Source organism: Triticum aestivum, chromosome 7A (genome assembly GCF_018294505.1).
Source record: "Triticum aestivum cultivar Chinese Spring chromosome 7A, IWGSC CS RefSeq v2.1, whole genome shotgun sequence".
Taxonomy (NCBI): domain Eukaryota; kingdom Viridiplantae; phylum Streptophyta; class Magnoliopsida; order Poales; family Poaceae; genus Triticum; species Triticum aestivum.
Window position 1 is genome coordinate 551,996,740 of NC_057812.1, and position 11,537 is coordinate 552,008,276.

The 11,537-nt window shown below is 48.0% G+C and overlaps 1 protein-coding gene across 1 annotated transcript; it reads right to left on the reverse strand.

The window, feature by feature from the left end:
- Positions 1-3,795: 3,795 nt before the first annotated feature.
- LOC123148165 (heme oxygenase 1, chloroplastic) lies at positions 3,796-7,707 on the reverse strand. The gene is made up of 5 exons (XM_044567529.1): positions 7,601-7,707; positions 6,758-7,383; positions 4,674-4,897; positions 4,129-4,236; positions 3,796-4,033 (listed from the first exon to the last, which is right to left on the reverse strand). The coding sequence occupies exons 2-5, from the start codon at positions 7,209-7,211 to the stop codon at positions 3,941-3,943; spliced, it is 879 nt and encodes a 292-aa protein (XP_044423464.1). The 5' UTR covers positions 7,212-7,383; positions 7,601-7,707; the 3' UTR covers positions 3,796-3,940.
- Positions 7,708-11,537: the final 3,830 nt, after the last annotated feature.

Below are 11,537 nucleotides of genomic sequence, written 5' to 3' on the forward strand. Positions count from 1 at the left end.
GGAGGTCGCCTGTGTTGGCTGCCTTCATGGCGACTTTGTACCACCAAGGAATAATCCAGTTGGTGCCAAAGTGTGTGGTTCATCGAAGTCATTTATTACTGCAGTAAGTTCTTCAGGTTTGACCTGTTGAATGTAGAAACACACTGATCATAAGTCATAAGACTGATGCAATATAATCTTCGAAAAGAAAAAAAAACAAGAATGATGTGTAACATAAAAGAGCAAAAGTCTGCCAACTGAACATACAACTAATGGAGTCGCAAAAAGGAGTATCGAGCAGTGGATCTTCCTTCCCCATTCATTCACTAAAAATTATGTAGCCACTGTTTAATACAGTTTGAAATAGTAACAACACAAACAAACTTTATGCTCCCTGCAATCTGATGATCCAAGCCATGTCTCTATAGGAATTACTTGTACCATTAGATCAATACTTCTAAATTTTGGTAATTGTATTTTTTTGGGCTAGCTGGAAAATCAACTTTCATCTGTATGGCCACATAGATATCACCCTGCAATGTGCTTCCATTAGTAAGTTACAGATGCTTATAACAAAATTCTCAACATAAGTAACCACATATCTACTTGAAATCTAGCCCCCCCCCCCACCCCTCCAACCAGCAGCGTTCCTATACAACCAACCAACTACACGGGTAATTTGTGCATCCTAGAGTACGATTACAACAAGCAAGTAAAAAATGAATTCACCAACGCATCAGGCTCGCAACCACCCGGACAAGCGAGATTTCAGTCAAGTCAAACATAGATTGACCAGGTAAACTAAGTAAAACAGAACAAGGAGTATCAATGGGAGGAGTAGATGTAGATAATTTAACGAAGGAGGACCTCGAGGAAGGGCTCGGACTGTGCCCAGGCAGTGCCGTCGTGGCCGAGGATGGGGCGGCGGTGAGGCGCTGGCCGTCGATGTCGCAGAGCAGCGGCTCGTCAACATACATCTACCATGACATCCTTCTCGCTTGCTTGCCGGTTTTTTTCTCTCCCGAGATTTTGCCATCCCCTTCCTCCTCCTCTGCAACAATCATGGCGGCCGGGTGGAATAAGAAGATGAGATGGTTTGGGGGAGAAGCGGACCTGGGGAGGACGCTTTCTCCGGTGGATGGCGTCGGAGTAGCTGGCATGGGCTGCGGCGGCGGCGCAACCCTAGGAGAAGAGGAAAGGAGAGGTTGCGTACAGAGAGAAAAAGAGGAGTCAGACTCCATTGCTCGAGGCGGCTGCGGCTCTCTTCTGGACGAAGCAAGGAAAAAGTCATCGAGAGTTTACCCGGGGAGGTGTTAATTGAGCGATAGTAAATTGCGACGTGGCATAGGCGAGCAGTCACCCCTTCTGCGCACGTTAATGTTTCGGCAAAAGTCTGAAAAAAACCTTGACTTCGTAGTTGAAGTCTAAAATGAACCCTAAACTCCAAATTTTTGAAATTAGCACCCTGTCTTACATAATCCCGGTCTATCCCGACCCTTCTTGGCTGAGAAGGTGTTTGTCTCCGCTGGGATTAGGTAGGGGGGGGGGGGGGGGGGGGGGAAGCAAGGCCAGCTGGTCTGAACGACGTGGTCTGTACAAACGTTGCTGGTGTTTTTACGCACAAGCACACCATACCACTTCTTTGCTTGCTGCTCTAAACGTGTTGATTTGTTCTACACTTGCACAAATGGTAGTGATCGGAAGTTTTTTTTGCAAAAATAAAGATACATAGAAAACACATTTGGACTTGTACGTGTGACATGATAGGAAAAACTCATTACAAAAATTGGGCGCTTATAGACGCCGGCGCGCCGGCCGAAAGTTTGGGTCGGTCGAGCCCAAGCCGTTGGACGTGAGTCGTGCGGCCGTTGGATCCAGACAAGAAAAAAACAAATCGTCCCTAGCTTCTTCTTCTTCGGGTTGTCGGGGTGGATCCCCATGTCCCGCCCAGGGAGCGTGCCTCCTATCCGGGTCGCAGCCCGAGAGGAGAAGGGAGGGGATGCGCGTGCATGAAGGCTAGAGGTAGGGGATGGAGGTGTATAGGAAAGAAGGCGTGTCACACAGGGCCACTGCGTGTTGCACGTTGGGCCAGCGTGGTGTGCGAGCGTCCAATGTTTATCTAAAAAAAGTCTTTAATTTCAACTAAAACTAGCTTCCTCAATTTTACTCACGACTAACACACACATGCATTAATGCTCACCCGTCAGAGCTGTCAAACCAACACCGGGAGACGATGACCGCGGTCGCCATGGACCGGAGCCATCACGAACCGGAGCAAATCAAGTCAGAGACGACGCTTCCCATGGAGCTCCGGCAGACAGCAAGGAGTCGCCGCAGCGCCGCCGCCTACGCAATCGTGGAAGGGCGCCCATCTTTATCCGTCGGTGCCGACTGCCACACATGCCACACCGCGTGCCACCAACTCCCGGCGCCAACTCCCCACGGCGACCACTCTCCTTCGCGGCAGAGCGCCCCGCAACACCGTAGCCCCGTGAGAGGGAAGAAACGGAGTGCCTCGCCGCCACCGGTACCGTGTGGGCTTTGCCCGGCGGCGCCTACTGACGGCGGTGAGGAGAGGGAGATCTGGGTAGGAGGTAGTTCCCTCGGCGGCTAGGGTTCTGCCCGGGTCGCCTGCGGGGTCCTGTTCTCGATTACACTCCATTTGTTTGCCAGTTCCGAGATATATCAGTCTAGCAGGAGATGAACTATACACAAGATTGAGAAATTTTACACCATTACTGATTAACGATGAAACATGGTGAAACATGCACGTTCCTTCACACACCTACGTATTTGGCTTGGCTAGCTAGCTAGCAACAATGGAGCTTGCGTGCACAGGGCAGACGACTGAACGGCCAGTGATTGAGCACACGTACTCGGTACTCACGCCTGCAAGCACTAAAGATTGAACGGCCACTTCGGTAAGTCTCCATCTATCCCACTGCAAAACTATTCGGTTTTCCCTAATCTCTGTTACGTGTGCAATCCTGACGGGGACAAACGCCTCCTCGGCAAAAAGGTCGGGATAAACCGGGATCAGATAAGACGGGGTGCTAATTTCAGGGATTTGGAGTTTAGGGTTCATTTCAGACTTCCACTACAAAATCAAGGTTTTTTTAGACTTTTCCCTAATGTTTTTAATGCAGTTTCTGAGTAGTACCCTGAACTGAATCTTCACAGTTCCACAGCTAGTTCCTTCTTTTGTGTTGTCAATAAAAACAATTTCCTACTAGATGTGCATTCATTGTTCAGGCGATTACGAAGCCAGAACACATTAGCGTCCATGCCAGTGTTGTAGATGGACCAATGACGAATGTCTCACCATCTCTGAAACACTGCTTCAGCCACTCATGCGGCTCATCCACAACGAAAACCGTTACAACACGTCTACAAGACAGGGCACTCGCTACCCATGAAGACAATAAGACATACACACGTCGCCGAGGAGAGGAACACCGTCAAGGTTGCCATTGTCGAGCACCAAACATCTTTCACAGGCTATCAGGGCATCGTTGCCGCCATGTCACCCCACAACACTACAGCTCCGATTTCACCACTACACAAAAGGAAATTGCAAGGACAAACTATATAACAACTACAGGAATTTGCAATACCAAACCCTAGCTACCACACCTTCCACACCGCCTAGCGCTAGGCGCTTGCAGTCCAGCACACAGCTAGGGTTACGATGCTAGGATGACGTGACGCTACAATGCTAGGATGACAGAATTCCTTCTAGGTCATCCTTAGAGAAACGTAAGACCCATGGAGCAAACGGCCAAAGTGTGGATCAGCAAAAGGCAAAGACCAGGCAGATGCAATGGAAGGATTATTAGTATATGATATGACAATTTGATTTCAAGGCAGTTCAGACCTGACGGAGCATGTTCCTCCCCGGTGCGCAGACATGGCTTAGTATTTACAATGTTTATCGTAAAACATAATGGAGATCGTTCTTGGCTCAGGTGAATATCTGGCGTAGGAGATCTCCTGAGTAGGCGAACGACTTCTCGGTCTCCTCCAGGCAGTGGTCCTTCTCTTCCCGAGACCAGCTCTGATGGTGAATGAATGTAAGCAGGTTAAGACCAATCGGTGAGGATAAACGAGCAGACAAGAATAAGAGCATGAAATCAAAGCTCTTGGACTTACAGAAGCAACTTGGTTTAGTGTGATGCGGACATTCTGCAGCAGCTGGGACAGGGTACCTTCCCACTTGTAGAACTCCAGCTCTTTCTTGTCCAGAATCTTCTCGGCAACCTGAAATGAAGAGAGGGCATGGTTAGTCCGTTAAAGGATGTCAAATCATAGAGTAACAAATACTAACTTTCATTCACACCACACAGACATTACAGACTGGCACGATGCCATGATTTGAAAAGTAAAAAACCAGGATTCTAGGTCCAAACCGAAATGGACAGCTATAGAATGAATATAAAGTTATATCTACATAGCACAAGTCCTAGATATAGAAATAGATGTGTATGTACTATGTAATATGATCAACGAAGTACACACAGTAATACCACACGTGTACCTCACGTTGGAATTTCAATCAGCACAACCAGAAGAATGAGATTTAAGAACCAGCATCAACAGCAAACACATGTTTTACAACAATATGTGGAGCCATTCAAACACACACTATTTGACTCAGATGAACGTTCTGGTACAAGACTATTTCTGCAAAGACGTACCTTTTTGCCAATCATTCGGCCTCCAGCAGTATGAGCAAAGTACACATTATAGAAGTGGCAGATAAATGCTTGGGGATCCTTCTCAGACAACTCTTCCAGATAGGAAGCATATGCAGTACCAGCAGCAGTTGGTTCTGGAATGGTGTGACCCTGTTCCGTGAACCATTCCAGATCTTTCTTCAGTGGCTCGGATCTCTCCAACCCAGTATTCCTAAACTCCGCATCTGAAAGGCATAAATAACTACATTGTCAATCCACAGCATCTAACAATGATAAAAGAAACATTCCAGATTCTTCCTAGAGAACTTAAATGCAGAAACAGGTTATATAACCATCCACGATACCACTATGAGATTTCAGTAATTATGATGTTTATTGTTGTAAACAGAAAAAACTATGTACCGTCGATTTTGCTAAATTTCGCTGTTCTAACCAAGTAACCACAGTGTTACTCTTGATAGAACTATGCCGTTAAAGGTGTCGTCAATGTCAACAAGATGGATTTCACAAGTTCAAGTAGAAAAAGAAACAAAAAAAATCATCAAAACAGATAGACAATCAATCTTAACCCATTTATTTGCAATAAGTACACAAATTTAATGACCAATTTTAGTTTTAAAACTACAACTGAAATAGGTACTAGTATCAATCTTAAACCATTTATTTGCTATTTTTTAGCAAGCTACTATTTCTATTGCAAAAATAATAATAAACGACGTGAACACAAATTCACCCAAGCCGCCAGACAAAACCATAACCAATAGCTGGGGAAACATTATAACAACAGCACATAAAACTGAAATATGTTAGAAGAGAAAGAGCCCTTCAGACACAAGGAGATGAAGGTTGCCCTGCAAACAGTGTTGTGAAAGGTACCACCTCCTGCAGAAATTGTCTTGCCTTGCCAGCCACCTAACCCCGGGTAAGCACTAAGCGACACCCTGCCCTCATAGGCTCATACTGCCTAGAGCCTTTTAGAACGCTGGTTTACGAAGATAGAAGTATTGGGAAAAGCATCGAAAGAAAGCAGCAGAAAATGGCTTCGGTAATCATTCTAAATGGGAAGAATCCACCATGCACGAATAAGATGGCACAGAGAAGCTTTCAACAGGTTTGTCAAAGAGAGCAAAAACCACTATCCCAATAGGTTATATACTTATGTGTTAAGCAAACAAATACACCATACCAAATCACAAGTAAATGCAAATGGAAATGCCCAATACTTTTTAGTTGATAGCTTGATATATGAGCAGTATTTAGCCATGCTGAAAATTACTGACAAAATACTTCAGACTGTGAAGCGTAGAGCGAAGTGTTTCCTCTAGAACATTTTCGACACATAAATGCTAAAAGGCTCTTATAATTCGATTTACTTGTGGTCAAACATGTAAATGCAAACTAGGGGTCAAACATGCACGGACATTTTAGACATCTAGGGGTCAAACATGATCCCCTCCCAGGTATATAATTGGATCTGCCATCAGTTTCATGCCAGAATCCAGCATGCCACTTTGCAACATCTAAACACCTATGTTTCATTACAGTTTTGTGGCTCGGATCTTGAATTCAACTAGATAACCTCCATTGCAAACTCTCGATCTGCCACTAGTCTTGGAAGCACATCCCATCACAAGTTTATAATAGCAAAAATACAAACACCGTTCTATTAAAAATTTCAGTGTGATACCTGGTTTTAAATAAATTAAGAATATATTTCCTTGAAAGCAAATGCAATAACAGCGGCCCTTAAATCTGTGTATACCATAGGTTGGATTAGTAAATCATGATTAGGAATTTAGGATTAGGACAACATATCTTTCGCAAGCATCAGAACGATTCAGAAAAGTCAAAACAAACCCGGCCAAAAATGCTATTGCCCGTCTCAATCCTGGCTCTCTATCTGTACACTCGATTTTATCGCGTTAGAAGAAAATAACTATGAATAGACTGTTGCGGCCAAATCAACTGTAGCACGAAATCGTCACCTGCCACACACCGCAGTCGCACACGGGCCGCAGAAATTTAACTGGTGAAAAAGTAAGACACGGAAGGCAAACAAACAGCGAGGGCTTGCAATCACTCACACCAGGGGACGGCGGCGCGGTCGACGATGTCCTCGAGCGTCTGGAAGACGAGCTTGCTGTCGACGAGGAAGCGCAGGTAGCCCTCGACGGTGGGCTCCCACCTGGCGACGGGGGGCGCCTGGGGCTCCTTCTCCCCCTCCCTGGCCTGGTCCTTGGTGTGCAGCCGCATGGCGACGGCCCTCATCTCGTCCACGAACGGCTTGCCCCCGCCCTCGCCCCTCGCCGCGGGCGCCATCTCGGTCGCCGCCGCCGCCGCGACCATCCTCCTCCGCTGCGAATTAACCACAGAAATCCCCGGAACGGAGCGCACGCCGACCGACACGGACAGGCCGCTGTTCCTCCCGGCGGCGGCGACCGAGACGGAGGCGCGCGGGGGCGCGAGGGCGTGGTGCGGGGCGGTGGCGGTGGCGGCGAGCGATGCCGATGCCGATGCGGATGCTGCCGCGGGCGCCATGGGTGCGGAGGCGCTCTTATAGCGCGCTAGGGTTCCGTGCACGGGAAGGCGGGTCGCCGATGGGCGATGGCGATGGCGACGGGCGGTTGCTTTGGAGTGCGGCCTTGGTGCGGGGGCGAGGGCGAGGGCGCGCGGAGGAGTGAGGGCGGAGGGGGCGGGCTGGGGAATACTACTCCCTCCGTCCGGGTGTATAAGTCATTCGCGTAGTTCTAGGTCATCGATTTGAGGAATTAAATATGTGTTATATGTCATGAAAAATATACCACTAGATTTCCACACGGATGTAGTTTCTAAATATATATTTTTTGTCACATATAATACATATTTAGATAGTTAAATTATCGACCTAGAACTACGCGAATGACTTATACACCGGGACAGAGGTAGTAGAATACTGCGGCTCGTTGGATTTTTAATCGCGCGGAGGATTGGAACGACGGGGAATGGCGTGCGGGTGAGGCTCTCTCTCTCTCTCTCTCTCTCTCTCTCTCTCTCTCTCCGGCTTGGGGAAGACGATGGGGTTCTGGTCTCCTCCCCTCTTTCCTTTTAACGCGAGGGGAGGAGGGTGGGGAATCGAAGTTTGACATGTGGGGTAGAGGTGTCAGTGGTAGGTGTTTGAGACGGGGGACTGTTTTCTTTTTAGGGGTGAGAGGGGGGAACTGGTGGGGTCGAGAGGATGGGAGGCGCAGGTGGGGTATGACGGATGGGCCCGGGGGGAAGGGGGCGGGAAGGCCATTGGGTCATCACGTGACGGCGAGTGGGGCGACGGTCTCGTCCATTTCTTTAGGGCATGTACAACAGAAATGACCTAGCTGTCTGCCGCCAAGTCAGACTTTTATGACGTGGAAAAAGAGGACGAAGAGAGAGAGGGGGCCTGTCAGTAGAACTACAGATCGTCTGTAGCGCTACAATTTCGGGGCAGAAATCACATATTTGATCTGAGGGCGAAATCAAATCACAAACTGACTTGCTCTCGAAAAAATTTCATAATGATGATTCTTTCATGTGGCGCCCGACAGCTAGGCGCCGCACACTACTGTGCAGCGCCTCGGTCTGAGGCGTCGCACCTCCTGCCAGCGTGGCATCTCTGGTCCAGTTGCGGCCCCACAAACAGCACTGCAGCGCCTAAGGCTTGGGCGCCACACTGTGTAAAGTGCAGCGCCTATCGCTTGGGCGCTGCACACATTACAGTGCAGCGCCTTGGCCTTAGGCGCTGCACGCTGACTTAGCAATTTTGCGGGTGCAAAAACTATTGGAACGGTTCTGTTGTTCTCTGGACTGGCATGTCCAGGTGTGCAGCGCCTAAGGTCAAGGCGCTGCACTGTGTAGTGTGGCGTCGTGGCCTTAGGCGCTGCACATCTAGACATCTATTACGCTGCACTCACCCCGCTCCCACCCATCCCCACCCCACACACCCACACACCCACATAAACCCGAAGCTCAGTGCCTCCCCTATGCCCTCCTCTCTCCCCCTCTCAAATCCTTCTCAGATCCGGAGTCCTTGACCGTTGATTTCGAAGCCAACCCCTCCCTTAAGGTATTCTCCTCCGATCCCCTCGTTTTCATCCATAGGAATTGTCACATTTGCTCAAATCTTGCTACTTTGGGGAAACCCTAGTTTTGGCTTGGATTTGGAAATTTGTGTTGAATCATGTTATGTTTCTTTGCTAATTTGGTATGGTTATGTGTGTTTGATGTTGGTGTTAGGGTTATGCTATGATTAGGGTTGTGGTTATTGTTAAGTGGGGGTTAGGGTTGACCAAGAATTCTCGGTTTTGTAGGCATGGCTTCATCCGGTTCCATGACGAGGCCACCGTGTGCTAACCAAGAAGACATGTCGAACAAGTGGGAGGACGCATCTTTGGACAAGGTGAAGGAGAAAGATGTCAATATCCCGCCATGTTGGTGCGGAGATGTTTGCAAGGTGAAGGTGTCTACCGACCGAAAGAAATCATGAAGGGAAGGGCGGAGATATTTTGTATGCCCGAACTATGCTTATGATCGTGCACTTCCAACTAACGCCTATGACCAACCACAGGTAAGCTCGAGAAGTAAAATGTTACTCTCAAATGTGTGTCAACACTAACAAAAAGGTGTATGCAGTCACCGCCTCCTCTATGCAAGTACTTCACGTGGATAGATCTTGAAGTGCCAGAAGATGTCAAAAAGGACCAATACCAAGATTGTCTTAGGCGGCAACGGCGGTTCGAAAAATCGTTTCGAAGAGGCTTGAAGGAAGAGCGTCGTCAGAAGGAGAGGATGGAGCGGAAGAAACGAGAGGAGGAGAAGGCACGCCAAGCAAAACTTGCTCGTGAGGAGGAGAGGGCAAGAAAGCTTGCAAAGGCTCGCGAGGCGCAAGAGGAGGACTCGGCACGTGACAAGAAGGGGAAATGGCCTCGCTCTACTCAGTAGGGACTTCGCTTTGGTGCACTCGTCGTCAACTATCTTCTAATGAATGTGTAGTGAACTTGTGAGGGCATGTGAGATGTTGGTGAACTATCTTCTAGGGCAAGCTGCCATTTGTCATTTGTAATGAATGTGTCGTGAACCATGTCGTAGTAATGTTTGAATTGACTTAAGTTACGAACTCATCGGCATAAAATTTGTGTTTGTTCAAATTGTTGTGATGTTGCAGTCATTGTAAGTATTGTGATGTTCCGGTGAAATGAACGTGTTGTGAACTCTGTTTTTCTAGTAAACAGCCGTGCAGCGCCCAGAACACGGGCGCTGCACTATACACTGCAGCGTCCAAGGGATAGGTGTCACATAGTACAGTGCAGCGCCTGGCTCTTGGGCGTTGCACTCTGACTTGGTATTTTTCGTGGACGGTCAGTGTTGCATGCTTTTTGTGGCTCTCTAGATAGCCATGGCCAGTTGAGCAGCGCCTACAAGACGGGCGCTGCACTGTATGGTGTGTCCCCTAAGCGTTGGGCGCTGCACAGTATAGTGCAGCGCCTGGGTGTTGGGCGTTGCAGTGCTGTTAACTGCCAAACTGCAGAAACAGATGCCATTTTGGCCTCATGCAGCACTCACATAACTTGCTTGAACATCGCTAAAATTACTGTAAACTGCACATATTGAACAAAGATAATTAATAACTTGAACATCACATCATTTAGAACAATTCAACATTACTACTAGTTCACAAACACAAATATCACACTAGTAAGAGTTCACCAACATATAACATAACCTCACAAGTTCATCAACCTAATGAAACGGCTACAAGAGCACTAACAAACACAAGCACTAATGCCTTCCGCGCGTGTTCCTGGTGCCACGCTTGCAGGCAATCTTCTTCCTCCTGGGTGGACGGGCCTCCTCTTCCCACACTTCCTCCTCCGCCTCCGCCTCATCATCCAAGCTAGCCATCCGCGAGGTCCCTACGACCACCTTTGGATTGCCCCTGTTGTCAAAGTCGTTGGGCGTGTACCGGCGTCTGAGCTGCCTAGGCTTGAACATATATGCAGAACAAACTTGAGCGTCCGCCAAAGTCATGTCATCATCAAGCTCATGGCCCTATCACACAATCAAACAATATGGTGAAGACCGGCGTCGTAATCAAGTGAGAATCACATCTAGAGGATTAGTCATACCTCTTGGGTGACCGCACCCTCATCATGCAGATAAGTATGTGAGGAACTCATATCGTCCCTCTGATGGTGAGATGAGGGGTCTGATGGTGTACCAGACCTAGAGGCAGATGCTTCATCAAATTCGGGATCACGGCAACCGAGAAGATTCGATAACCGCCTTAACTTCTTGGACTGACGCTATAACATGAACAAGTGTATAAGATATCAAACTCCGCAACATAGACTGGCTCTCATAGTGAATGCGATATGTACCTTGAGGAATGCTCGTAGTGAACCATCATCATTGCCTTTTCCAACCGGTATTTCCTCCAGAATAGACTGGCTCTCATCAGCTGCTTTCTTGATCTCGGTGCGCTGCGGATGAGAAAGAATGAACACGTTAGCCATTCAAACATGTGTAATATGGCCAACGGGAAAGTAAAGAAGGAACACTTTACCACATAGTTAATCACCGGAACAGCAGGGACTCCTTGCCCTACCCTGACATCTCTGTTGTACTTCCCCTTTGATAGATCCTCAAAGTTTACGGGTTCTTCAAGAATATCCTCATTATATGCCGGCGGGCATATCTCAACTCGAGTATTTTCAAGAAGCCATCGTATGTAGTTATCAAAAGCAAGTGGGTTATGCTCACGAAGCTTGGCGCGTGCACTGCTACGAGCTTGCTCCACACAAAGCTGGAAGCGGGTAACATACGAAGCATGATGCTTGTCCCAGTCCTTTATCTTCC